The sequence below is a fragment of the Aquarana catesbeiana genome, linkage group LG10 (genome assembly GCF_042186555.1).
Source record: "Aquarana catesbeiana isolate 2022-GZ linkage group LG10, ASM4218655v1, whole genome shotgun sequence".
Lineage (NCBI taxonomy): Eukaryota > Metazoa > Chordata > Amphibia > Anura > Ranidae > Aquarana > Aquarana catesbeiana.
The window spans coordinates 169,758,173-169,783,091 of record NC_133333.1 but is presented as its reverse complement, the minus strand read 5'-3'; the positions used below and the strand labels follow the sequence as shown (position 1 = coordinate 169,783,091).

The window sequence follows — 24,919 nt, the reverse complement described above, 5'->3', positions numbered from 1 at the left end:
CTATACAATTTTTGTCTTTAGTTTCACTCAATTTGTTCAAATTAATGGAGAAAGAGACAACCAAAAGAAAGATTATAGATGGTCCTCCTGGTGATTGGCTGAGTAACAGCTGGGTTGGAGGTGAGTCTTTTCCTGAAGGCATTTTAAAAAGTAAAATCTGGGTTTTTTTTTTTTTCTAGTATTGCCAGTATTCTGTATTCCAAAAGAAAAGTAGGTAAGTGCATTAATAAGTGGGATGGAATATTTAATGAACGTACTGTACTCACTGCAAGAAGAAAGATGTGAAAATAAAGTATAGCTACAGATCTCTGTGATGGACCACTGGTGTGACCATGGATGACTTGCATTTGCCCCTCTCAAATGTTCATACTGTTATAGATAGGGGGAAAAACAAAGGTCCAGGATCTCTTAAAATGTACAGTTTAGGTAAAATCAGTTGGCTGGAGTTTGGGGACTGCTTTTTTAAGTAGGTGTTAGGCCCCTTTACTGTACATTACTCAGCATATTTTATTGTGCTGATAGCATGTGAACACTGGTGTGTGTTGTGAACACATATGGCTTTGCAATGCATTCTTCAAATTCACTACCTTTTTTTTTCATCCTTGTATGTGACTTTTATATGCTGCAGTGCATTGCAATATATTACAGTGTGTTGGAACGTGCTGCGCAGACATTGCAACAAGTTCTGCTTTTTCTCAGTGCACACCAGCACAGCATGTTGGTGTAAACTGAAGCCGTAGGACATAAGACATTTTTTTTGGAGACACATTACTTTTTCTGCAACTTAATGGTCACTGCACTGCATCAAATTGTGCTGCAAGGCAATGGAATTAAGCCTATGTTCTTTTCAGCACACACCAACATAGCACATTGGTATAAACTGAAACAATAGACAACATGGCTTTGCTTTGTTCATTCATCGGGACTGTGTTGACCATGGGTCCAAAGCATGTAGCGTGAGTGAGCACTTAAAGTGTTATTAAATCCAGACTATGAAAAACTCTCATTGCATGCTACATAACAGAGTGTGCACACTCACAAAGCCACTAAAGCATTCCTTTTGTGTAGAGTGAAATATACCTGGGTTATTCTGCCTTTAGCTGTCCCTCCCATCTCCTCTATGTCCCCATTGCAGTCTGAGATTGTGTAGGCCAGCTGTTGTCTGCTGAGCATGCTGCAGTTGCAGTTCCCTTCTAAGCTCTTCAGTTCCTCCTTTTTTTTGTGCAGCCCATGTTACTATAGAGTCACATGTGGGCACATACACAATGAAAAATGACACTCCCCTCCTTCCCTCCTCCTCCATGTCCTTCTATTGCTTTGATGCAGAGGCCGTCTGAGCAAAATGAAGGCTAGTATCATTCACCTTTGATTCTGCATACGGCATATGAGCAAAATGAAGGCTAGTATCATTCACCTTTGATTCTGCATACGGCATAATAATGCACAAAAGATACACATTCCTTCTAAGCCTTGTGGCTTCACATCCGGCTCCCTACTGCACATGAGCGAAGCACGCTGCGCTTTGTGATTGGCCTGATGGCGGGGGAAGGAGGAGGGGGGCCAAACGTCCAAGGGATCTCGCTGCAGCGAAGTCTCCCAGAAGTGGGAGCGGGTACCTGTCAAAAATGGGTACCTGCTTCCCCCTACCCCCAAAAGGTGCCAAATGTGGCATCGGGGGGGAAGCAAATAAGCAGAGCTTCCCCTTTTTGGGTGGAGTTCCGCTTTAAAATGTAGATTTTTCATCAACAAATTATGCTGTATATTGCGATATGTCAGGAATTTACCAATGCAGACTTGTAAAGATACTGAAAGGTGCCCTTTAAGACTGTTGCAGTATTTTGCAAGGTATTGCATGTTCTGGTTAACCTACATCGTATTCTATCTCCAAATAATGATCTTCTCAGGTAGAGAGATTCCAGTTTTCAACAAACAAAACCATAGGGTTGTAAATGGGGAGAGTATCTAACTGAAGCCTAAGATTAATGAGGCATATGACAGCTGCATTTTATGTGCTGTTTAAAAGCTTTCGGGGAACGTGCTATAAGGAACATTCTTAATAAATGAGCCGTAAGGGGAATGGGGGAAAATGACTTCAAATAAATACATTTTTGCTGTTTATCATATTCTTCTGTTTGTGCAGGAAAAAACTCTGCGGCAGTCCCAATAGTTTTGAAAATACTTTGTGAGAAAGTAATTATTAATTTTTAGAAGTTCCAATTCCAGCTCACACGGTGTGCTTGTGTAAAGCCTCAGCTTTCTTTATCCACCATCGTTCTCCCCCATATCCTGTCCAATTAACATCTCTTACCCCCGCAGACTGTCTCATCAATGTCTCTTCACCTCTCCTACATTCTATTCCTTATTAGCTCTATCTACCACACTCTGTAAACCTATCATTTATTTATCCCCCACAAACGCCAACTACTGTCCATCTAATATCGCCCCATCTGTAACACTTTATCCCCCTAACATCATTCAGTCCCCTAATCTCTATCCAACCAATATCAGTCCATCTCTGACCCTCTATCCCCCTAACATCAGTCCATACCCTACACCTTATCCCCCTAACATCATTCAGTCCCCTAATCTCTATCCAACCAATATCAGTCCATCTCTGACCCTCTATCCCCCTAACATCAGTCCATCCCCAACCTCTGTTCATCTAACATCAGTCGATTCCCCACACTCTACCCCCCTAACATCAGTCCACCTCCCACTTGCTGTCTCCTTAACATCAGTTCATTCAGTACAATCTGCCCCCCTAACATCAGTACATTCCCCCACCTCTGTCCATTTAACATCAGTCCATTCTCCAGACTCCGCCCCTAACAACTCCTTATCCCCCCCACTCTGCCCCCAACAGTTCTTCATTACAAATACTATGTTCCCTAATAACTCTCAATTCCCCACACTCTTCCTCCAAACAACTCTTAATTCTCCATGTTATGCACCCCTCCCATTCCATTCCCCTACACTCTGTCCCAACAACTATTTATCCCCTATACTGTACCCCCTAACAACCCTTCATTCACCACACTGCCCCCTCCTAACAACTCTTCATTCTCCATGTTGTGCACCCCCCCCCCCCCACACTCTTCACCCTCCACACTCTGTTCCTCTAGCAACTCTTCATTCCCCACATTGTGCCCTCTAAGAGCTCTTCAGTCCACATGCTCTGCCCAACATTAGTCCATTCCCAAACCTCTGTCCATCTAGTATCAATCCATTCCACACTCTCTGCTCCCTAACAACTCTTCATTCCCCTACTCTGTCCCTAACTGTTCTTCATTACAAATACTATGTTCCCTTAATAACTCTTCACCCCCCCACACACATCCCCAACAACTCTATCCCCCGGCCCCGCACAGGTGTCAAACGGGCGGCCCTCCAGCTGTTGGAACTGCAAGTTCCATGGGATATTGCAAGGCTAACAGTTAATAGCATGACTCCCACATGCAGAGGCATGATGGGACTTTTAGTTCCGCAGCAGCTGGAGGGCCACCAGTTTGACACCCTTGCGCCTAACCAATCCTTACTCCCCCCCGACACATGCACACACTCTGCCCCGCACAACTCTTCATTCCCCAGGCTATGCCCCCCACAACTTTTCATTCCCCAGGCTTTGTCCCCCATAACTCTTCATTCCCCAGGCTATGCCCCCCACAACTTTTCATTCCCCAGGCTATGTCCCCCACAACTCTTCATTCCCCAAGCTATGTCCCCCACAACTCTTCATTCCCCAGGTTATGCAACCCACAACTCTTCATTCCCCAGGCTATGCCCCCCACAACTCTTCATTCCCCAAGCTATGTCCCCCGCAACTCTTCATCCCCCAGGCTATGTCCCCCGCAACTCTTCATCCCCCAGGCTATGTCCCCCGCAACTCTTCATCCCCCAGGCTATGTCCCCCGCAACTCTTCATCCCCCAGGCTATGTCCCCTGCAACTCTTCATCCCCCAGGCTATGTCCCCTGCAACTCTTCATTCCCCAAGCTATGTCCCCCGCAACTCTTCATTCCCCAAGCTATGCCCCCTAACAGCTCTTTATCCTCCACCCTCTGTTCCCCTAACATCTGTCCCCCCTAACAACTCTTTATCCCAAACTCTATCCCCCTAACATCTGTCCATCCTCCACATTGGGCAAAACACATTGGAAAGTCAGTCCAAAGATAAAGGAGTACACAAATGCATGCAGGTGGTTCAGTATTCAGAAAAGCTTACAGATAATATTAATAATAATTTCTGATAGTACTAATAATAATTTCTGATAGTATTATTAATAATAATTTCTGTGTACCCCACCTCCCAGTAATTAATTATGGGGTAAAATAGTTCAAATTTGTCATGATAAAAATCCCTTTGCTCTGTTGTGTATCCATCAAGGCGGAAGTCTTAATGAGCAATATTAGGGTGGAAGAGGCAAAGGTCCCGATTACTACTGTTAGTAAGAATGTATCTCACTCATTGTCATTGGGGACATCGGGTCATAGTATACCAGTATCAAAGAGAATGTTTAATCACTTCTTTAGGAAAAAAAGTGCAGTAGCAGAGCAGCTTCTATGAGACAATCAGGGATTTCAATCCTCATTCATACCCTGAGGACAGACACTTCTGAAGCTGCAAATCTCCAAAAAAAACAGAACCTTAGGCTGTATCTAGCTTCAGCGCAGGGGGGTATTTACATAGTCAGTTCTGATTGGCTGGTGGCACAGTGACCTCACAGACAGGGGGAGGTAGGGGGCATGGAGCGGAGGAGGAGGAGGAGGTATGGTGTGTTTTGCAGGTAGCTTTGCTTGGGAGTTTCTGGAATGTAGCTGCATTGTACACTGTGAGTATTCTGAACAGTGTTCAGCCAGACCATGTAAGTAACAGAGTATTCCTGATATCATGTATGAGACTGAGACGTGTACCGGGGTCATAGAAATCATTATTACAAGTGCTTGTATGTGGGATCTTCACACCTTTGTAGCATGTTTTGTTACTTGCTTTGTATAGCACTGCTTAGTATTCTGCTGATTTATAGCACTAGAAGTTTTCTTTTGCCTGTGTAATGGTGGCCATACATGAAACAACTTAATATACAATCATATTGGTCATCAATTAACGGGAGAAGAATAATCAGAATATCAAAGATTGTTTGGTGAGCCATACACTTTACGATCATATTGATCTATCTGCTTTCCTATGATCGCATTTTTCCGACCAATCACAATGAGTTGGATCAGTTTTAATCAAAATCGATTGGGATGACACAGTATATTTTCAATAGTTCATAGATTCAATTGTTTTGTCCGACTCTGTAAAGAATTGTTCAATCAGATTGTTTGGTGTATGCCCACCATAAGTTTATCATTAGACTCTGGCTGGACAGTGAAGTGAACTGTTACAAAATTGCTGATAAACTGAACAAAAACAAAGCATATAGATTTATTTGTATAAATATTTGTATAGATGTATTTATTACGGTACATGGTGAGAAAAGTTTTATTCGAAATCTGTGTTTATAATTCATTAGCGTTCCCACTTAGTGTTTTGTTCTATTTTTTTTTTTTTTTTTTTATATGAAAAAGTAGCAATCAAAGTACAAATATTACAGAAGGAGCAATGCTGACCTATAATACACTCCAAATTGTTTTAGTGCAGAAACCTAGGGTGACCATACATGCTACAATCCAATTGCACAATCCCTGTACACCAATACAATCTCATTTCGATTTTCCAAAACCATGTAATATGGGACAAACCCATACAATCCAATCAATTTGTATCCAATCATGCAGGTTGTTACACCTCATAAAAAAAAACAAACAAAAAAAAAACAACTTGTTGTTACACCTCAAAGTTGGTAGATCTAAAGGAGATTGTACAATCAGATTGTATAATGTATGGTCAGTTTTACGGTAACTTTTTAGAATTACCAGTTTGTATTTGTAACTCTAATTTATTGCTGTAAGTTTCTGCACTAAAACATTTCACAGTGGATTATAGGTGGGCTTTGCTGTAATATTGACATTGATTAGTAGATCTTGATTCTAATTGGTTAACTAATTAAGAGTCCTTCCAGTCAGTTCAGGGGGGGGGGTCCATGAACACACCCCCTGCATTAGAGCAGAATGGGCCGGTTCTTCTTTTTTTTTTTTTTTCCTGCATTTTGGCAGCGGACCTTTCCGGATCCGTGTGTGATCTGTGGGTGGCCGGGTGACAATGGGCTTGCATCCATTTACATCAAGTTCGATCGCAGTCCGTTTCTCGTTTTCCAGGCCTGGATGGACTCTGAAGTAAGTGAATGTAAACGCACACACACGTCCGCCTGTCTAGACTTACAGTGCAAGGAGCTTCTGATCAGGTCCATCTAAAAAACTGACAGGCGGACCTGATCAGTCAGTGTGAAAGGACCCTTATGCTAGCCATACACCAGTCGAAAAATCATTTGAACACGTTTTCGAAAAGCGAATACGCGGTTGTGAGATTTTATTGCCATCATGTAATGACTGAATTTTTCATGATAAATAGTTCCATGGACATAAGTGAATCCGTTTCTTGTTTTGTTTTTTGCTTCTGGGTCACAACAGTTCAGTTTTTAACGGGCGAGAAACACATTGACCTTGCAATTTATCTTCTGTTCGGCAGGTTTTCCAAACTTTTCCTTAGATTTTTTTGGCTCAAAAATGTCACAACCAATTTTTGATTTGTGCCTATTAACTGGGGGAAAAAAGAACAAAAACTGTCCAAATGAGCAATTTTTGAACGGTTTTTCATCTAGTTTATGGGCACCATAAGTTTCTGCACTTAGATCCCTTGCACACTGAGGCGCTTTATAGGTGCTTTTGCGCTAAAAATAGCGATTGTAAACTAAACTGCCTCTTCTGCAGCCCCAGTGTGAAAGCCCGAGTTCTCTCACACTGGGGCGGTGCGCTTGCAGGACAGGAAAAAGTCCTGCAAGCAGCATCTTTAGGGCGGTGGGGGAGGGGTGTATACAGCGCTCCTCCTCTGCCCCTGCCAATTAAAATGAATGGGCGCCGCTTTTACAGCGCCTTAAAAGTGCTTTGAAAGCAGCACTAAGCGGGTGCTTTTAACCCCCTTTTGAACCCACCTTTTTGATCCCCAAAGCGCCGCTATAACAGCGGTAAAGCGCCGCTAAAACTAGCGACACTTTACCGCTAACACCCGCACCGCCCCTGTGTGAAAGGGGTCCTACTGCACTTACAGAGTTATTATAAACAGGGACATATAATGAGGAGTGAAGATCCTCTTACTAAGGGCTTGTAATTACATTTTCTATTGTTTTCTGTAACATACTGAATATATTACATTTAGTATAGTAGAACAATTTTTATTTTTTTTTATAATTCAGTTGTATGCTTCGGAAAGCTCAAAGTATATCTAAAGCCTAATCCCTTTTTTTTTTTTTTATTCTGGATAGATCAGGGAAAAAAAAAACACTGGCATTTTTTATCTGTGTCTCATTAGGGAGATTTTCCTTCACTTCTGTCCTGTAGACTCAACAGGAAGTGAGAGGATATTGTCTCATTGTGAGGGAAATCCCCCTTTTCTGTACTCCAATAAACCATGTAAATGTTAACCCAGCCTACAGCTCAGTGGAGTACAAAAGAGAAGGAGTTCAGGCTTAAAGATGAGTTTGGAGGATGCCCAAGTTTATCTTTTTTTTTTTAAGATTTTTTTTTTTCTTTCAGAAAAAAAAAAAAATCCAACAATTTCCTTCATCCACGTTATACAGCCTGTGTGGACAAATTTCCTGCTGTACCTAATGTATTCTGATGGCCATTTCTGTTGTCTGTTGGGATAATCACTTAGCGGATGCATCCAGTTAGGTGCAGTCGCTGTTTGAGTGAAAAATAAAGCGGTAGTAAACCCTGCAAGTAAAAAAAAAAAAAAAAAAAAAAAAAAACCTGTAAGGCAAATACTTACTTTAGAATGAAGCCCTCCAGCGGTGTGCTGTCACAGGGGCCGACATCTTCCCCCGGTCTTTCTCCTGGGTTCGCGGGCTCCGGTGGTGTGAGTGGCCAGATCCGCGATGACGTCACTCCCATGCATGCACGCAGGAGCCCTTATTCCAGCACGAAGCTCTGAACGTCCGGCAAGGTATGCCAGACCTTCAGAGCGCATGTGCCAGTAACATCACCAGCTGTATCCAGGCTGAAAAGCTCCTAAATAGTGCACGTTTAGGAGATAAAGTGGGACCTCGGATTGCGAGTAACGCGGTTTACGAGCGCTTCGCAATACAAACTTTTTTTTTTTTTCTTTTAAATCGTGGCTCGCTTTGCAAGCGTTGTTGTGCAGTACTGCATTTGGCCAGAGGTGCAGGGGCGCCGGTGACGCTCAGACACTCCTTTCCCGAGTGATCGCTGAGTGTTTCCGAGTGTCTCTAGCGCCCCCGCACCTCTGGCCACATGCGGTACTGCATAGACAAGCACTGGCTGTGGAACCGATTATCTGAGTTTCCATTATTTGCTATGGGGAAACTCGCTTTGATATGAGTGCTTTGGATTACAAGCTTTTTTTCTGGAACGAATTATGCTCGTAATTCAAGGTATTACTGTATTATTTGTACCTACAGATAAGCCTTATTATAGGCTAACCTGTAGGTAAAAATTACAAAGCGGGCTTTACTACCGCTTTAACTATCCAGCTCCTTCGATTTTTCAATGGAAGGATGTCAGGTGGTATGGTGGTGACAGGGCCATCCACGGAGCAAATTTTTCATCCCGTTTCTCAGGAACCAGATAAGATTTGCATAGTGTATGGTCAGTTTTTAAGACAGTTGTCACAGGAACACGTGCTCCATTGCAAGATTTCCTCTGAAGTCACGTAAAGGTGGCAAATTAAAATTTTGGATTCACTTCCACCTTCATTCCCAGAGACACTGGTGATCAGGACAAATAGAAAGAGGGTTTTTTCCTAACTGGGACACAGAATACAAATCTGACAGTGGTTCTAACCCCTCACCACTCTATTCAAGCCAAAAAAAAGTTTTGCCTTTAATTATACTTTAACGCTTTTTGGAAAGTGCCATATACCAGTCCATATGTTGGCTGCCATTGCTGACCTCTCTGGAGAATCCTAGTTGCCTGGCTGTCATTTTGATATAATGGTGATAATACGTTCACTGACCTGGAATAAGTGTGCAAAAGAAGGATTCTGACTTGACTTTACATGTTGAATGCTTGTTCCAGGTTAAGTGGCTCAGATAGTATAGATGCCAAGGACAGCCCAGCAACTAGCATCCTTAAAAGCAGATCCACAGTTGAAGCCCCACAATAGTAATGTACTGAGCCGACTTAGTAGGTGTTTTTGCGAATATTGGGACTCTTGAGAAATTTAGGACTCCACCAAAATGCCAATTCTTATTTTTCCTGTTTCACCATCATTGCAGATTATCAGACATCCGATGGACAGAATACTAGAGGAAACGAGTCATGTCTAAGTGCACAATCTGATCTATGCTGTCTTCCCAGTACTTGTTATTGTTCCAGCAAAACTAGCAACACCTCGCCTTATGTAATACTCTTAACTTAGAAGAGCCTTCTGGATTTGTATGCCTTTGCCCAAGGAGCTATCATGGTTACCTCTTCATTCTTGGAATGCTTTGGGAGGAACCCTCCACAGCGTCCACAGTCCCACTTTTCATATAATCCACCAGTGCATGGAAGGAGATCCACACAAAGAGGCCATTTCAGTCTGCGGTGGCCTCTAGAACCTGTTCGTTGTCACCCAGAGGGCCAGCCACGTGTGTGTCACTGTAGGTATTACACAGGATCTTTGATGGCTTTTATAGTGATGAGTCTTTGGGAAGAACAAGGAGTATATCATATCATGGCCTGCATTAGCTTCTGCCTAGATGTCTTCTTCAAGCCTTGCGACTTGCTTACCTTGTCATCCCGCTCTGATGTCTGTGTGGTAGATTTTGTTGGTTTTTTTGGGGGGGGGGGGGGGGTTTCAGTGTATTTGATAATCTAAATATGTTGAGACATTCCAAGTAGCAAACTAAGTTACTGAACTGCCAATGCAAGCTGAGAAACAATGCTGCTCTCCTAGTTCACTCGCTTTAAAGTGCATCTAAATCAAAAAGTAAAAATGCACTACATTGCAGCTTACCAATCCTCAGATGTGGTGGGCTGCCTTATATTTTTTTCATTTATTTTCACCTGGTTATCTGGCAGGAAGTCTGTTCTTTCAACTTTCTTTAAAAGACCATGCTGTCCATCAAAAGGGACAGAAGAGTCAGATCAGTTAAAGTGGAACTTAAGGCTAAATATAAAAACTGTGAAAAGACATGCTCTTTATTGTAAAATAACAAGCAGTGTCTCTTCAGCAATAAAATACATTTACCTGTTTGCAATGCTCTGTAGATTGTACACTGAGCTGCGAATGCACAACTCAGTTTACAATCCAGCACAGTGCCTGTATGCCAGGATGACTGCTCTCCTGTGCATGTGCTGAAATAACAACATCCCGCACTGGCCAATCAAGACAGCTCAGCACCCAGAAGAAGCCTGGGAGAAGATGCCGATGAGTGACCTAGTTGGCGTCAGACCGTATAGGTGAGTATTGCTGCCTTTAGTTCAACTTTATTACTGACAAGGATGTTTATATTATTATTATTATTATTATTATTATTACTACTATGATACAGGATTTATATAGTGCCAACAGTTTGCACAGCGCTTTACAAAATTAAGACAGACATTACAGTTACAATACAATTTGATACAAGAGGAATCATAGGGCCCTACTTGTTAGAGCTTACAATCTATGAGGGAGGATCAAGTGATACAAAAGTGATGAGCTGATGGAGCAAGTAAAAACAAAGTGTATAAGTTAGAAGCAGGATAGGCTTCTTTAAAGAGAGGGTTTTCAGGGATTGTCTAAAGATGGATAGATTAGGAGATAGTCAGACAGATTGGGGTAGTGAGTTCCAAAGGATGGGAGAAACTTGGGAGAAGTCCTAGAGACATGCATGGGAGGAGGTGACAAGGGAGCTAGAATACAGGTGATCTGGGGGGACCAAAGAGAGCGGTTTGGTTGATATTTTGAGACCAGGTTAGTGATGTAGCTGGAGGCAGAGTTGTGGTTGTTAGTACTTTGAATTTTATTTGTTGGGTGAGCGGAAGCCAGTGTAAGGATTGACAGAGAGGGGTAGCAGACGCTAAGCGGTTGGTAAGGTGGATGAGTCTGGCAACAGCATTCATGTTGGACTGAAGGGGGGATAGCCTATGTAAAGGTAATCCAATGAGAAGGGAGTTGCAGTAGTTGAGGCAAGAGATGACCAGGGAGTGAACTAGAAGCTTTTTGGTGTCATTTGTTAAAAAGGGGTGTATTCTGGAGATGTTGAGTTTGAGGCGGCATGATTTGGACAGGGATTGGTTGTGGGCCTGAAAGGACAGTTCAGAGTCCAGGGTTACCCCTAGCACCCTGGCATGTGCGGACAAACTGAAAGTTGTGCCCTTGATCTTGACAGAGAAGTGAGCTTAGGGGTAGAGAGATTTGGGTGTCGTCATAGTAGAACTTCTATTGAAAGCCATGGGAGGCAATCAACTGACCCAGGGAGAAGGTGTAGATTGAGAATAGGAGAGGTCCAAAGACAAAACCTTGGGGAACCCCAAAGGTAAGAGGAATAGGGGAGGAGGAAGTAGAATTATAAGTGACATTGAAAGTGCCGTGAGATAGGTAAGATTCGAATCAATGAAGAGTACAGTCGCGGAGACCAAGGGAATAGAGTTTTTTGAGGAGGAGGAGGTCAACTGTATCAAAGGCAGCAGAGAGGTCCAAGAGTAAAAGTACAGAATAGTGACCATTGGTTTTAGCTGTTAGTAAGTTTGTGAGTTTTAGGAGAGCAGTTCCTGTGGAGTGTTGCAGGCAAAATCCAGACTAAAGGGGATCAAGAAGGTTATTCTCAATGAGGTGGTAGCTCAGCCAGTTGTAGACTAGACTTTCAAGGAGTTTGGAGGCAAAAGGGAGTAAGGAGATTTTGTTAAGATTGGTGGAGGGGGGGCTTTTTTAGGTATGGGGGTGACTATTGCATGTTTTAGAGCAGAGATTTCCAAACTTTCTAAGCAAAGAGCCGGTTTACTGTCCTTCAGGCTCTAGGGGGGGCCGGACTGTGGCCAGTGGGAGTAGAAAATGCATTGGCATCAGTGCCCCTTCATTGGTTTTAATGGGGGGGGGATAGTGACCATTGATATTAATAAGAAGAATAGTGCCCCTATTTTTGGTGTCAGTAGGGGTAATGGTGCTCTATCATTGGTGTCAGCTGGTGGAATAGTGCAGCAAGGGCCACATCCGACCCCCGGGATGCAGTTTGGAGACCACTGTTTTAGAGGGTTGGGGAAGAAACCAGTAGAGAGGGAGAGATTGAAGATATGAGTTAAAGATTGTAGGATAGAGCCACTGGGTTAAACAAGGGAAGTATTGATTATACAGTTGGACAAGGAGTGTAAGGCGAGTGAGATAACTATGTAACTATATTTGTACAGTGGAGATCTCGTCACGAATTGTATCAATGTTATTTTTGAAGCGATTTGCAATCTCCTGGGCAGTGAGTAAGTTAATAGGTGAAGGTAATGAAGGCCAAAGTAGAGAATTAAAGGTAGAAAAGAGTTGACAGGGACTGCGTGAGAGGGTGTTAATGAGAGTGATAAAATAGATCGGCTTGGCAGTGGGGAGGCAGAAATTGTATTTTTGAAGGGCAGATTTATATTGGTGGATTCATTGTTGCTCCATAAAATGGAGCCACCCCAAAACAGGTAGTGTGTTACTGGCCGGTACACTAGGGAAAGAAAGAACATGAATGCAACTACCACATTTAGGGATTGGCAAGCTGCAATACAGTAAAACCTTGGAGTGCAAGTAACGCAGTTTACGAGCGTTTCGCAATACGTGCTGTGTTTTTTTTTTTTTTTTTTTTTTTTTTTTTTTTAAATTCTGACTCGATTTGCGAGCGTTGTCTCGCAAGACAAGCAGGATTCAAGCCTCTGGGGTGTGCAGTACCACATGTGGCCAGAGATGCTCAGAGACCACTTGGAGGCGCTCGGTTCCCGAGCATCTCCGAGTGGTCTCCGAGATTCTCCAAATGTTTTTGCGAGTGTCCGTACCCCCCCCACCTCTGGCCACATGCGGTACTGCATACACTAGCAGTGACCCTGGAACGAATTACCTAAGTTTCCATTGATTCCTATGGGGAAACTCGCTTTGATATACGAGTGCTTTGGATTTGCATTCTTCTGGAACGAATTATGCTTGTAATCCAAGGTACTACTGTATATTACATTTGTTTTTGGGTTTAGATTTGTTTTATCTCAATCTGATTTCTTTCTACTCCTGCAGCCCGATAGTTCTTCACATTTAGGCTAAGTTCACGTATGAGCATGCAGCGGCTCACAGCAGGAGTCCTCGTTCACCATTTCAGGTCCGTTTCAGCCCAAATTTTGGCTGAATTTGGACCTGAAATGGAGTAAAAGACACACAGGGCCCCTGTACAAATCGCACCGGAGCCGCTGCAGAGATATGTGAACTGGCTCCAATTCAGCTGTGCGAATTGGATGCGGAGGAAACCCACTTGTAGGGTGTGTGTCCTAAATAGGTTAGCAAAAAGGGTTCCCAGATCATTAGAGAACTGACGTAAGTGAATGAGGTGGATTGTCGCACTACAGCTGTACTTGGATGAAAAACTGCAGCCAGGATTTGTGCTTCTTATAGTCATTTGAAGGCTTCTTTAGTTTTACATATTTATTCATGATTGCCATTATAATTTTTTTATGTAATCTACATGGTGTTATTTAAATGTAATGGCCCTTTAAGTTTAAAGGCGCTAGCGCTGTGTTGTTCTTACTGTAAAGTATGCCCATCACTATAGTACTAAATTGATGGGACTGTCTAAAGCATATCAGTGGCATCTTCCCCACTAGCATTTTCAGAAGGTGATCAGCAATGGCAGCATATATAAATAATTAATTAGAGGTGTCCCTTAATAAAACCAGCATTGTTTCACCTGCAAGTCTCAACCAGGGTTCCTCCAGAGGTTGCCAAGTTCCTTGAGCGGTGGCTGATTGACCTCTCGTCTGATAGTGGCTGCATAGTTCGAGGACCAATGCCGCTTGGTAAGTCAAGCAGCATGACACCAATGATATTTGTGGCTATCTGCAAGGGTGGCATTCTGACCACCACTGTAAAGGGGTACTCTTCCAACTGGCCACCAATCTAAAGAGCTTTAATGCCATTGACCCCAGATGATTTGGTTTTAATAAGTGTCCCTGATGCCTGAAAATTGTTTTAGGGTTTCTTCTGGGGTAAAAAGTTGAAAACCGCTGGAAGATCTGGAAAATATGTACATTCTAATCGAGATAAGCTGGAAAACTTTAGTAGGTAGAAAAAATGCTTTCTGGAATTGAGTACGTAGTGCCAGCATTCTAATATATCATCCAGGAACATTGTTGTTTGACAGGTGCATGCAAGCACGCCACGCGTGATCCTGTCTAGGTGATCTCCTCTAGTTTTCCTATTATGGTATGTTTAGTGAACGTGGTTCCTGGCAGAGTCAGACACCTCATTTCCAGGTGGTAATTTTCCTAACTAAAATTGCAGCTTCCACTCCCCAGGTTTAAGCCAGTTTCCTCAGCATAAGCTACAATGAGACTCTCCTTCATTATAGGAGAAGCGCGCCCAGTGTAGAAAATGATATGGGATGTTTTCTAAAGTGCGCTCCAGTCAGGGATGATAATGATACCTTGAGAGGCATACAGGGAAAGCTTACCTGCTCCATACCTCACTGTACTTATCCAAGAATTGCTGTAGAGCAGTAGTGTCCGAACTGCGGCCCATGGGCCAGATGTAGCGCTTTGCCTGCCTTTATCTGGCCTTGGAACTATTCCTGTCATTGATACGAGGCATTATGGTTTCTACTGACACCAACAATGAGGCACCATTATTTCCATTGAAACCAATATTGGGGCATATTTCTGCTCACCGACACCAACAATGGGACATACAGTGCTTCCTTCCACTGATACCAACAATGAGGCACCATTCCTTGCACTGATACCAATTAATGGGCACTATTCCTGCCACTGCCACCAAAGATTGGACACTTTTCCTCCCACTGGCACCAGTGATTGGGCATTATTCCTCCCAATGGCATCAACAATGAGGCATTATTTCTTTCACTGACACCAAAGATGGGTTACTATTCCTTCCAGTAACACCAACAATGGAGCTCTATTCCTCCCGCTAATACATGTCTGAAGGACAATAAACTGGCCCTTGTTTAGAAAGTTTGGAGACCCCTGCTGTACAGCATCAGTCAACCCCATTCTTTTTTTATCAGTACTCCAATGATCTAGAAACCCCTTCTTGTGGTGCAGGAGTAGAATTCCTAAAGACCCAAATGCAAACGCTCTGGACGTAATTGGTAGTTCAGAGCAGTCCCAGTGACCATGTAAAATGCTTTTTGGATTCTGGCTGTAGTGTATTTTATAGAATTCCGGTTAAGGGAAACCAAATAACCTATTGACTTGAACAAAGCTTCCGTACTTGATGCATAGCATTAGTAGCTTACTGATTGCTATCATTTGTTGACTGGAATTGCTTCCTAAATGTCTGTCTTATCTTACATTGTGGGGAAATTTAGATTGAATTAAACCCATTTTTTATGCTCTAGAATAGATGATAAACATTGTACATATTTTCCAATGCCCCACTGCATAATAGATTAATACTAAACATTAAAGACCTTTCTAACCCTAAACATTTTATTTTCATTTCAAATTCTTTAAAGGGACCTTCTGTGTTGGGCCATATCTATAGTCCTGCTTATAGGATCTGTAAATTCAAACCAAAAATACAGGGCTGTAGGTACAAGAGTGCCTAGGCACAATTACCAGGAAGTGAATTGCTTCTATTCAGAAGGGATTTCAGACAAAAGGTACATTTTCTAAGGAACTACTTAGGCACAATTAACATTTTTAAATGTTCCCTATAACCTAGCAAGTCGTCATTTTTTAGGATCGATCCACTTTCGTTTTAAAACATTCATTTCTGATCGTCTCCATAAAAGGTATTCATGATCTGTTTTGAATGAACCTGTAAGTTACGTTTTAGTGATCCTTTAAATCCTTATTGTGATGTGAAACCCTTTTGATTGGCAAAGGGCTCCTGTATAAGACAGTAATACATTACTTCAAGTTGAAGTACACAGAAGACCTTAATGGGACCTTGTCTCCCCCTGGCTGTGAATATACTAATTTATCTGCTAGTGATCGTACCATATTCCAATGATGGATTTTCCATAATTTACAAAAAATAAGGGGAAAAAAAATCATCTCCATGATTTTGTTGGATTGCTACAGAGTCATTAAAGTCTCCAAAAGTAAACTTTCTCTAACAGATATTGCAGTGACCTCTCTAAACTCAAAGTTTGAGTGGAATTGCACCTTAAAGCATATATGGTATAAGTATATGGTAGCTTACCAATCATTAGAAGTGGCTGCATCAGTTTTCTTTGGCTTTTTTCCCTCTGTTTCCACCTGGTTATCTTGACAGTAACATATCTCCTGTATTACAGTGCTTATACTCTGAATGAATGAGCACAGGGGGCACCTTTGGACATCAGCATTGTCAGTCTTGGGGATTGTTAGATGTACTAGCAAATTTAAATTCATTAACACATTGACTCCAGCAGACTCCAGCTAATACTTTATAAGCTATTACAGCAAACATTTTTTTTTCCTTTTTGGGAAAATGGTTTTGCATAAATAAATAAAAGCCGATCATTGTAAACACCCCTAGTGTTAAATGGTTTGTCTCATCTCTGTAACTGATACATTCTGTTGGAGAGCTTGTTGTTTTGGCAGACTTACTGCCTAGATCACCAGCTGAAAATAGAAGAAAGAAAGCCTAAAAAAGAAAATGAATGCAGCCATCACATCTGCAAGAAATTGTAAGCTACAATATAATGAATGTTTATTTTTGGGCTTAAAGCGGAGTTCCACCCAAAAATGGAACTTCCACTTTAAGGGAGGTGACCTCCTGACATGCCACATTTGGCATGCCTTTTTTGGGGGGGGGTGGTACCTTCTTTTTAGAGGGTCCCAGCTCCCACTTGCTCCCGGCGCACCGTGGCACCGAAAGGAAGATCACCTCTCCCCCCTCCCTCTCGGCAATCATCTGGCACACGTCACAAGTCCCAGATGATTGCCCAGCCAGTTGCGGCGTGGCTCGCGCATGCGCAGTTGGTGCCTGACTGTGAAGCCACAGCCGGGCGCCCACAGTTACAATGCCGGCGCCGCAGAGAAGAGGGGGAGAAGAACGGGGCTTTGTTCCCCCGCATCACTGAACCCTGGGACAGGTGAGTGTTCGATAATTAAAAGTCAGCAGCTGCAGTATTTGCAGCTGCTGACTTTTAACTTTTTATTCTTTAAGCGGAACTCCGCTTTAACCACTTCAGCTCTGGAAGATGTGGCTGCTCAATGACCAGGCCATTTTTTGCGATACGGCACTGCCTCGCTTTAACTGAAAATTGCAATTGCGCAACAATTGTGTGGTCTTGTGACGCTGTACCCAAACAAAATTGACTTTTTTTCCCCCACAAATGGAGCTTTCTATTGGTGATATTTGATCACCTATTTTTTGCGCTATAAACAAAAGAACAACAATTTTGAAAAAAAAACAATATTTTTTACTTTTTGCTATAATAAATACCCCAAATTAAAAAAAAAAAAAAATGTTTTCCTCAGTTTAGGCTGATATGTATTCTTCTACATATTTTTGGTAAAAATAATCGCAATGAAAGTATATTGATTGGTTTGCCCAAAAGTTATAGCGTCTACAAAATAGGGGATAGATTTATGGCATTTTTATTATTATTTCTTTATCGTACATTCCCTTTGTTAACCTTGTGCTTGTGTCTGGAAAGTTACAGATGACCGGTATGGCGCATGCGCCCCTGGTGTGCGCGCCATCGGTGTGCACGTGCGCCGCTGCTGTGCGCGTCACAGAGGCGCGGCGTGCACGGCATGTGTCTGGACACGGCAGATGTGGCGTGCATGCTGCTGGTCGTGCGGGAGCGCACATGCGCTCAGTCCACTGCCAGGTTAGGCTTTATAAGGAGCTGGAGCTCCTGGCGTGTGCTGGGACAGCACAGAGCGATACTTGGGCACGTGAGTCTGGAGGTTTTTGGACACAGTTGCGACAGGTTAAACACTGGTTACAGCTTGTGGGGAGTACTTTGTTTCCTCGTATGTAAGCAATGTCTTCCAGAAAACGAGGTACAGGGAGCAGGGCAGGCACAGGGGTAAGAGTAACTCCCTTGAAAACAGGAGACCAGCCCCATGCTGATACAGCCTCAGTCTCCCCTGAAAGACCTGTGGCATCTGGCCTAGCTGAGCCATTGCATTTGTCAGGCATAGTGGCCACTACCAATATTCCTGCCTCGGCTTATGTTACTAAGGATGATTTGGCATCAGCATTAGCGGGCCTGGAAGGCAAAATAGCTGGCATGATTGCTTCTGTAACGCAGGGAGGGAAGAAGCGTAATAGATCTCCCTCCCCTGAGCCCGGGCCAAGTGGAGAATCACTAGAGCACCAGCCAGATGGGTCCAGGTGATCTGGAACCAGAGTGGGCAGAGGATTTGGAGGAGATGGCCATAAAGGACCGGGAGGAAGGAGAGGCTGAAGAATCCTCAGCTGAGGACTCCGGTTCAGAGGAGCCAATTTTGGCCTCCCATTCCCAGAAATTGTTTATCCGATCTCTGACTGAGATGGTACGAGTTGGGTTTAAGTTACCCCCGGTCAGAGTCTGGACTCTCCTGTTCTGTTCTACTTTGGGATCTTTGCAACCTCAGCAAGGTTCCCAAGTGTTCCCTTTGCATCCATTATTGGAGCGGTGGTTTATGCAGACTGGGATCATCCTGACAGGATATACTTACCTCCAAAGAGGTTTTCTATCCTATATCCTATGGAGGAAAAGTTCAGGAAGAGATGGGGTACACCTTTGGTGGATGCCGCCATTTCTTCAGTGAATAAGAATTTAACCTGCCCAGTGGATAATGCCTAGGTATTTAAGGATCCGGCTGATAAAAAGCTAGAATCCTTATTAAAAGCCTCTTTTGTGGTGGCTGGTGCAGCAGTTCAGCCGGCAGTTGCAGCTATTGGGATTTGCCAATCCCTAAAGGACCGTTGTAAAAGTTAATAAAAAACCTGCCTTGTCAGGAGGAACCTACCGAGGAATTGTCGGAGCTTCCTCATGCTCTATGTTTTGCAGTGAACGCATTGAAAGACTCAGTCCAGCAGATGTCTTGTTTTGCGTTACTGTCCATACATATGCGCAGGGTTTTGTGGCTAAAGAACTGGTCTGCTGAGACGCCATGCAAGAGGCTACTTGCAGCTTTTCCTTTCCATGGAGAACACTTGTTTGGCGAAGATCTGGATAAATATATCCAAAAAATCTCTGGAGGAAAAAGTGCCCTTCTCCCTACTAAAAAGAGAGGTAAGCAACCCTCTTATCAAATTCCCAATGCTCCAGGGCCTAGTCCTTCTTCCCCCAAGTGGTATCGACAGCCCTGGTTTTAAAAAGCCTTAGGGTCATAGGAAGCCCTGGAATCAAAAGCCAGCCAAGTCCAACTCCAAGTCAACCTTGTGAAGGGACGCCCCCGCTCTCATGGGTGGGGGGCAGGCTTCGGCTGTTTCTGGATGCATGGGAAGATCTGGTCCAAGACAGATGGGTCATTTCCACTATAACACAGGGATACAAAATAGAGTTCCGGGAGATTCCTCCAAACCGTTTTCTATACTCAAGGGTCCCGTCGGATCCAGAGAAAAGGAAATGCCTATTCCTAGCTTTGCAGCGTCTGCTGAAGCAAGGGGTAATTGTCAAAGTTCCGCACGAAGAAAGATTCGAGGGGTTTTACTCAAACCTTTTTACCGTGCCGAAACCAAATGGGGAAGTAAGGCCCATTTTGGACCTCAAAGCTCTCAACCTCTTTGTAAACGTTCGGTCCTTCCATATGGAGTCGGTTCGTTCAATAATAAAATCTCTGAGAAAGGGAGATTATTTAGCGTCCATAAATATCAAGGACGCATACCTTCATGTACCGATTTTTGGACCACATCAAAGGTTTCTGCATTTCGCAGTAGAAGGCTGTCATTTTCAATTTGTGGCACTGCCATTCGGTCTAGCCACAGCCCCCAGGGTTTTCACAAAGATTCTGGCCCCCGGTGTTGGCATCCCTAAGGTCCCAGAAGATCTCCGTGGTAGGATATCTGAACGATCTTCTCCTGAGGGATTGCTCTTGCCCCATCCTGATCCAAAACGTGTCAAGAACAATGCAGGTTTTACAACGCCTAGGGTGCATTCTAAATGTGGACAAGTCAGCCCTTTGTCCGACCCAAGCCTTGGTGTATCTGGGTCTGGACTTAAACACCGCCCAAGAAAGGGTGTTTTTACCCCCCTTAAAGGTCATTTCCATAGTGGAACTCGTCCAGAAGGTAAAAAAAGAACCAAGACCTTCTATTCAGCTGTGCATGAGGTTGCTGGGCAAAATGGTGTCATCCTTCAATGCAATTCCATATGCACAGTTCCACTCCAGGGTGTTCCAGAACAGTATTCTGGAAGCCTGGGACAGGTCTGCTCGAACCTTAGATCATCCTATGGTTCTGTCCCCACAGGTACAATGGAACCTCTCTTGGTGGTTAAAAACCAGCAATCTGAGAAAAGGAAAATCCTTTCCTCCAACAGCTTGGAGAGTAGTAACTACAGACGCCAGTTGTCTAGGCTGGGGAGCAGTCCTGGAGGCGGACTCTGCCCAGGGAATATGGTCCCAGGCAGAAAGGTCCCTGCCCATCAATCTATTGGAGATTCGGGCAGCTCATCTGGCTCTGCGCTTCTAGACGTCCAGGTTACAGGGTCTTCCCGTCCGAGTCCAGTCCGACAACTCCGCGGTAGTGGCATATACCGGGGGTGGACAATTGGCAGGCAGACAAGTCGCCAAAAATTGTTGCCAGGGGAATGGTCCCTGCATCCCGAGGTTTTTCTACAGATCTGCCAACACTGGGGGACCCCAGACGTGGATCTGCTGGCATCCAGATTCAATGTCAAGCTGGAGAGGTTTGTATCCAGGACCAAGGATCCACTTGCTGTCGGGATAGACGCATTAGTAGTTCCTTGGGATCAGTATTCTCTGATATATGCCTTCCCTCCGATCCAAATTCTGCCGCACTTACTACGCAGAATACAAGATGAACGGAAGCCAGTGATCCTAGTGGCCCCAGCGTGGCCTCAGAGATCCTGGTACTTGGAGATTGTGAAGTTGGCAGTGGGGGGACCCATTGGTCCTTCCGTGCCATCCAGACCTGTTGTCTCAAGGACCCATATTCCATCCTTTTTTACGGTTGCTGAATTTGATGGCATGGCTATTGAGACCAGAATATTGAAAGACCGTGGTATTATGGGTTCAGTCTTGTCTACTCTGATAAACGCTAGAAAGTCCGTTTCTAGAGCTATTTATTATAGAGTCTGGAAGTCATACATTTCTTGGTGTGAGGGAAGGAGGTGGAACCCTCGTAGATATACGACTGGAAGAGTTCTTGCCTGCCTTCAAGCAGGAGTAGACTTGAAGCTGGCTTTAGGGACAATTAAAGGACAGATTTCGGCCTTATCGGTATTTTTCCAAAGACCAATTGCATTCCATTCTTTGGTACGAACCTTTGTTAAGGGAGTAACGCACCTAAGGCCGCTGGTTAAGCCGCCTTTATGTCCCTGGGACCTAAATTTGGTCCTGTCAGCCTTACAGTGTCAACCGTTTGAACCTACTGGACATATTCCGTTTGTCCTATTAACCAGGAAATTGGGTTTTTTGGTGGCTATAACGTTGGCTAGAAGGGTGTCAGAATTGGCCGCCCTTTCTTGCAAAGAATCTTTTTTGATTCTTCATCAGGACAGAGTGGTCATGCGCCTTCGTCCGGATTTTTTACCAAAGGTAGTTTCCAAATTTCATTTGAATCAGGATATCATTCTACCTTCCTTTTTTCCAAACCCTAAAACTAGGGAGGAAAGGTCTCTTCACTCGCTTGATGTGGTGAGGGCGATCAAGGTTTACTTAAAGATGTCAGCTTCTTTTCAGAAGACTGACTGCTTTCTTGTCCTGCCGGAAGGTCCTAGGAAAGGACAGCCGGCAACAAGTTCAACTATATCTAGGTGGATTTGCCAGACTATTATCCAGGCGTATGGATTAAGGCGCAAGGTTCCACCTTGGGATTTGAAAGCACACTCCACTAGAGGGGTTAGTGCATCATGGGCAGTACGCCAACAGGTGTCTATGGCTCAGGTTTGCAAAGTGGCTGCTTGGTCTTCAGTTCATACGTTCACCAGGTTTTACCAGGTGGATGTTAGATCTCAAAATAAGATTGTGTTTGGCCACAGCGTGTTGCAGGCAGCTTTATAGTCTCGGGCCCGTTTGGGCTTAGGGATATTGTGTTACCCCCCTCAGGTGCATTGCTTTAGGACATCCCAATTAGTCATTATTATGGTGCTCTGTGTCCCGTGATGTACGATAAAGAAAAATGGATTTTTAATACAGTTTACCTGTAAAATCCTTTTCTTGAAGTACATCACGGGACACAGAGGTCCCTCCCCTCTTTTCTGGCATCGTCATTGCTTGCTACAAAACTAAGGTATTTCCTGTATAGGAGGGGTTTTATGGGAGGTATTGAAAAAGAAAGTGTGGGGTAATTGGCGCTACCTAAACAGTCCCAGATAACACATACAAAAGGGGGAGTAGGCCCAAGAAATGATCTATATGAACCTGATACAGAACAACTATGTCCATACAGTAACCTGATATAGTTATGGGTATGCAATATAAGACAATTCCTGATGTGGTAAACATATATGTAAAAGGAAAAAATATAAAAATTGTCACATGAGCCTATATGCCCAACCTAATGTCTGAATGGGAAAATAATGTGCAATAAAGAATGTTGTGGCCAAGTTATAAATATTGCATGGCTATATATATAAAGTATACAAATAAACCAATATAACAATATTAAAATGACTATCTCATCTATAATCAGAGTACATAGTCAGCCAGGTGCGGACCGTACAGGCAATAATCAATGCAGTGGCCCCTGGGCAATGTCAGCTGGAAACAGGAAAGTCTATGCTGTATATACAACGATGGTGTATGACAGTCCCACATACACAGTGGTGTCTGCGTAAATGCTAAACAACATCAAAGGTGACTTTTTGTGCTTGAAGTGATTCCAAGTGACTTGTGTGCTCCCCCTTCAGAATTCCTATTCACCAGATCCAGATACCCCTGCAGGGGTAGTAGGCATGTAGTACTTATTATGGAGGTCACTGCTGCCTGATGTCTCTGGATGTCCCAGACGTATCCTTAATGATTAAAATAGGTTTAGATGTGCCCATAGGTAAGGTCCCTTCTCCTCATGTGTTCAGACTAACTCCTCTTAGTCTGCAACTGCGGCAGCTGGTCTGGAAGTGGTTAAAGTGGTTGTAAAGGCAGAAGTTTTTTTTTTATCCTAATGCATTCTTTGCATTAATATAAAAAAACCTTCTGTGTGCAGTAGCCCCCCTAATACTTACCTGAGCCCCATCTAGATCCAGCGATGTTGCAGGAATGTCTCTGCTGCCCAGGACTCCCCTCTTCATTGGTTGAGACAGCAGCATGGCGCCATTGGCTCCCGCTGTTGTCAATCAGAGTCCGTTGGCCTATTAGGACAGAAAGGCAATGGGGCCGGGCCACAGCTCCGTGTCTGAATGGACACATGGAGCTGTGGCTCGGCTCGGGTACCCCCCATAGCAAGCTGCTTGCTGTGGGGGCACTCAATAGGAGGGAGTGGCCAGGAGCACCAAAGAGGAACCCGAGAAAATAGGATCCGGGCTGCTCTGTGCAAAACCACTTCACAGAGCCGGTATGTATAACATGTTTTTTTATTTTGACTAAAGAAAACAAGACTTTACAATCACTTTAATACCACTTTTAAGAGGATCTTCACCCTAGAAAAAAAAAATTAAAAGGACACTTACCTGTCCAAGGATCCAGCAGTGTCCTCATCTGGGCTGGTTCTTCGCTAGTCTTCGGGTCCCATGGTGCGGCGATGTTACATTTTGAAAGAAGATGGACACTAGCAGTAGGAAAGTGGCGGTGTGGTGGTGTTTGTACATCCCGCATGGCTCAAAGCTAAACCTTTAGGCTTTCAAAATTAAACATCCGGACAGCATCACAGATGTCAATACACTATATTTATTTATATACACTCACTTTATTGCTAAAATTACTGTGAAATTCAAGCCGTAGCTGGGTGTACTAAGATGTCCGCTGCCTTCTTCTGACTGCAGGTGTTCTGTCATATGAGCAGACCTGGTAGAGGTGGAACAAATGCGCAGCTGACAGAACGTCACTTCCGTTACTTAATCTGGCGGGTCGCTGATTCTGATGGAACACCGGCATGTTTAGTTTGGGAAGCCGGCTGTGGCTCCTTGCTGCTTCACAGTCGGCTTCCCACTGTGCATGCGCAAACCGTGCCGCGCTTTGTGAATGGTCCTGCATCCTTCTGGGACCTGTGACGTGTCCCAGAAGGCTGCAGGCAAAGAGAGTAGGGGGGTGATTGGAGTGGGTACCCACTGGGTATCCAAACTAGGTACCCCCCCCCCAAAAAATAATAATGTACCAAATGTGATGGGGGGTGGGGGGAGGACATAAAGCGGAACTTTCGCTATATAAAATGTTTACAGCAATCAAATAGACACTTAGCAGTGCTGGCACATACTATCAAAAGCCATCCTTAGCTTTTCCATTGTTCGAAGATCCTATGGAGTTTTTGGTATGCAAATTTTATAGATGGTCCTCTACCCCTGTGGTCATCAACCCTGTCCTCAGGGCCCACTA

General features: G+C 43.8%; 1 protein-coding gene across 6 annotated transcripts in view; it reads left to right on the top strand.

Moving 5' to 3' along the window:
• The window catches only part of DVL1 (dishevelled segment polarity protein 1), a 252,973-nt gene that overhangs the window by 136,727 nt on the left and 91,327 nt on the right, over nucleotides 1–24,919 (top strand). The window contains exon 1 of one of the 6 annotated variants that reach the window (XM_073602953.1): nucleotides 9,517–9,759. The exons of the other annotated variants lie outside the window; for them this stretch is intronic. Within the exon in view, the coding sequence (XP_073459054.1) occupies nucleotides 9,579–9,759 (181 nt within the window). The 5' untranslated portion in view covers nucleotides 9,517–9,578. Of the gene's footprint in view, nucleotides 1–9,516; nucleotides 9,760–24,919 lie in introns of those variants that run through there. 6 annotated transcript variants of the gene reach the window in all.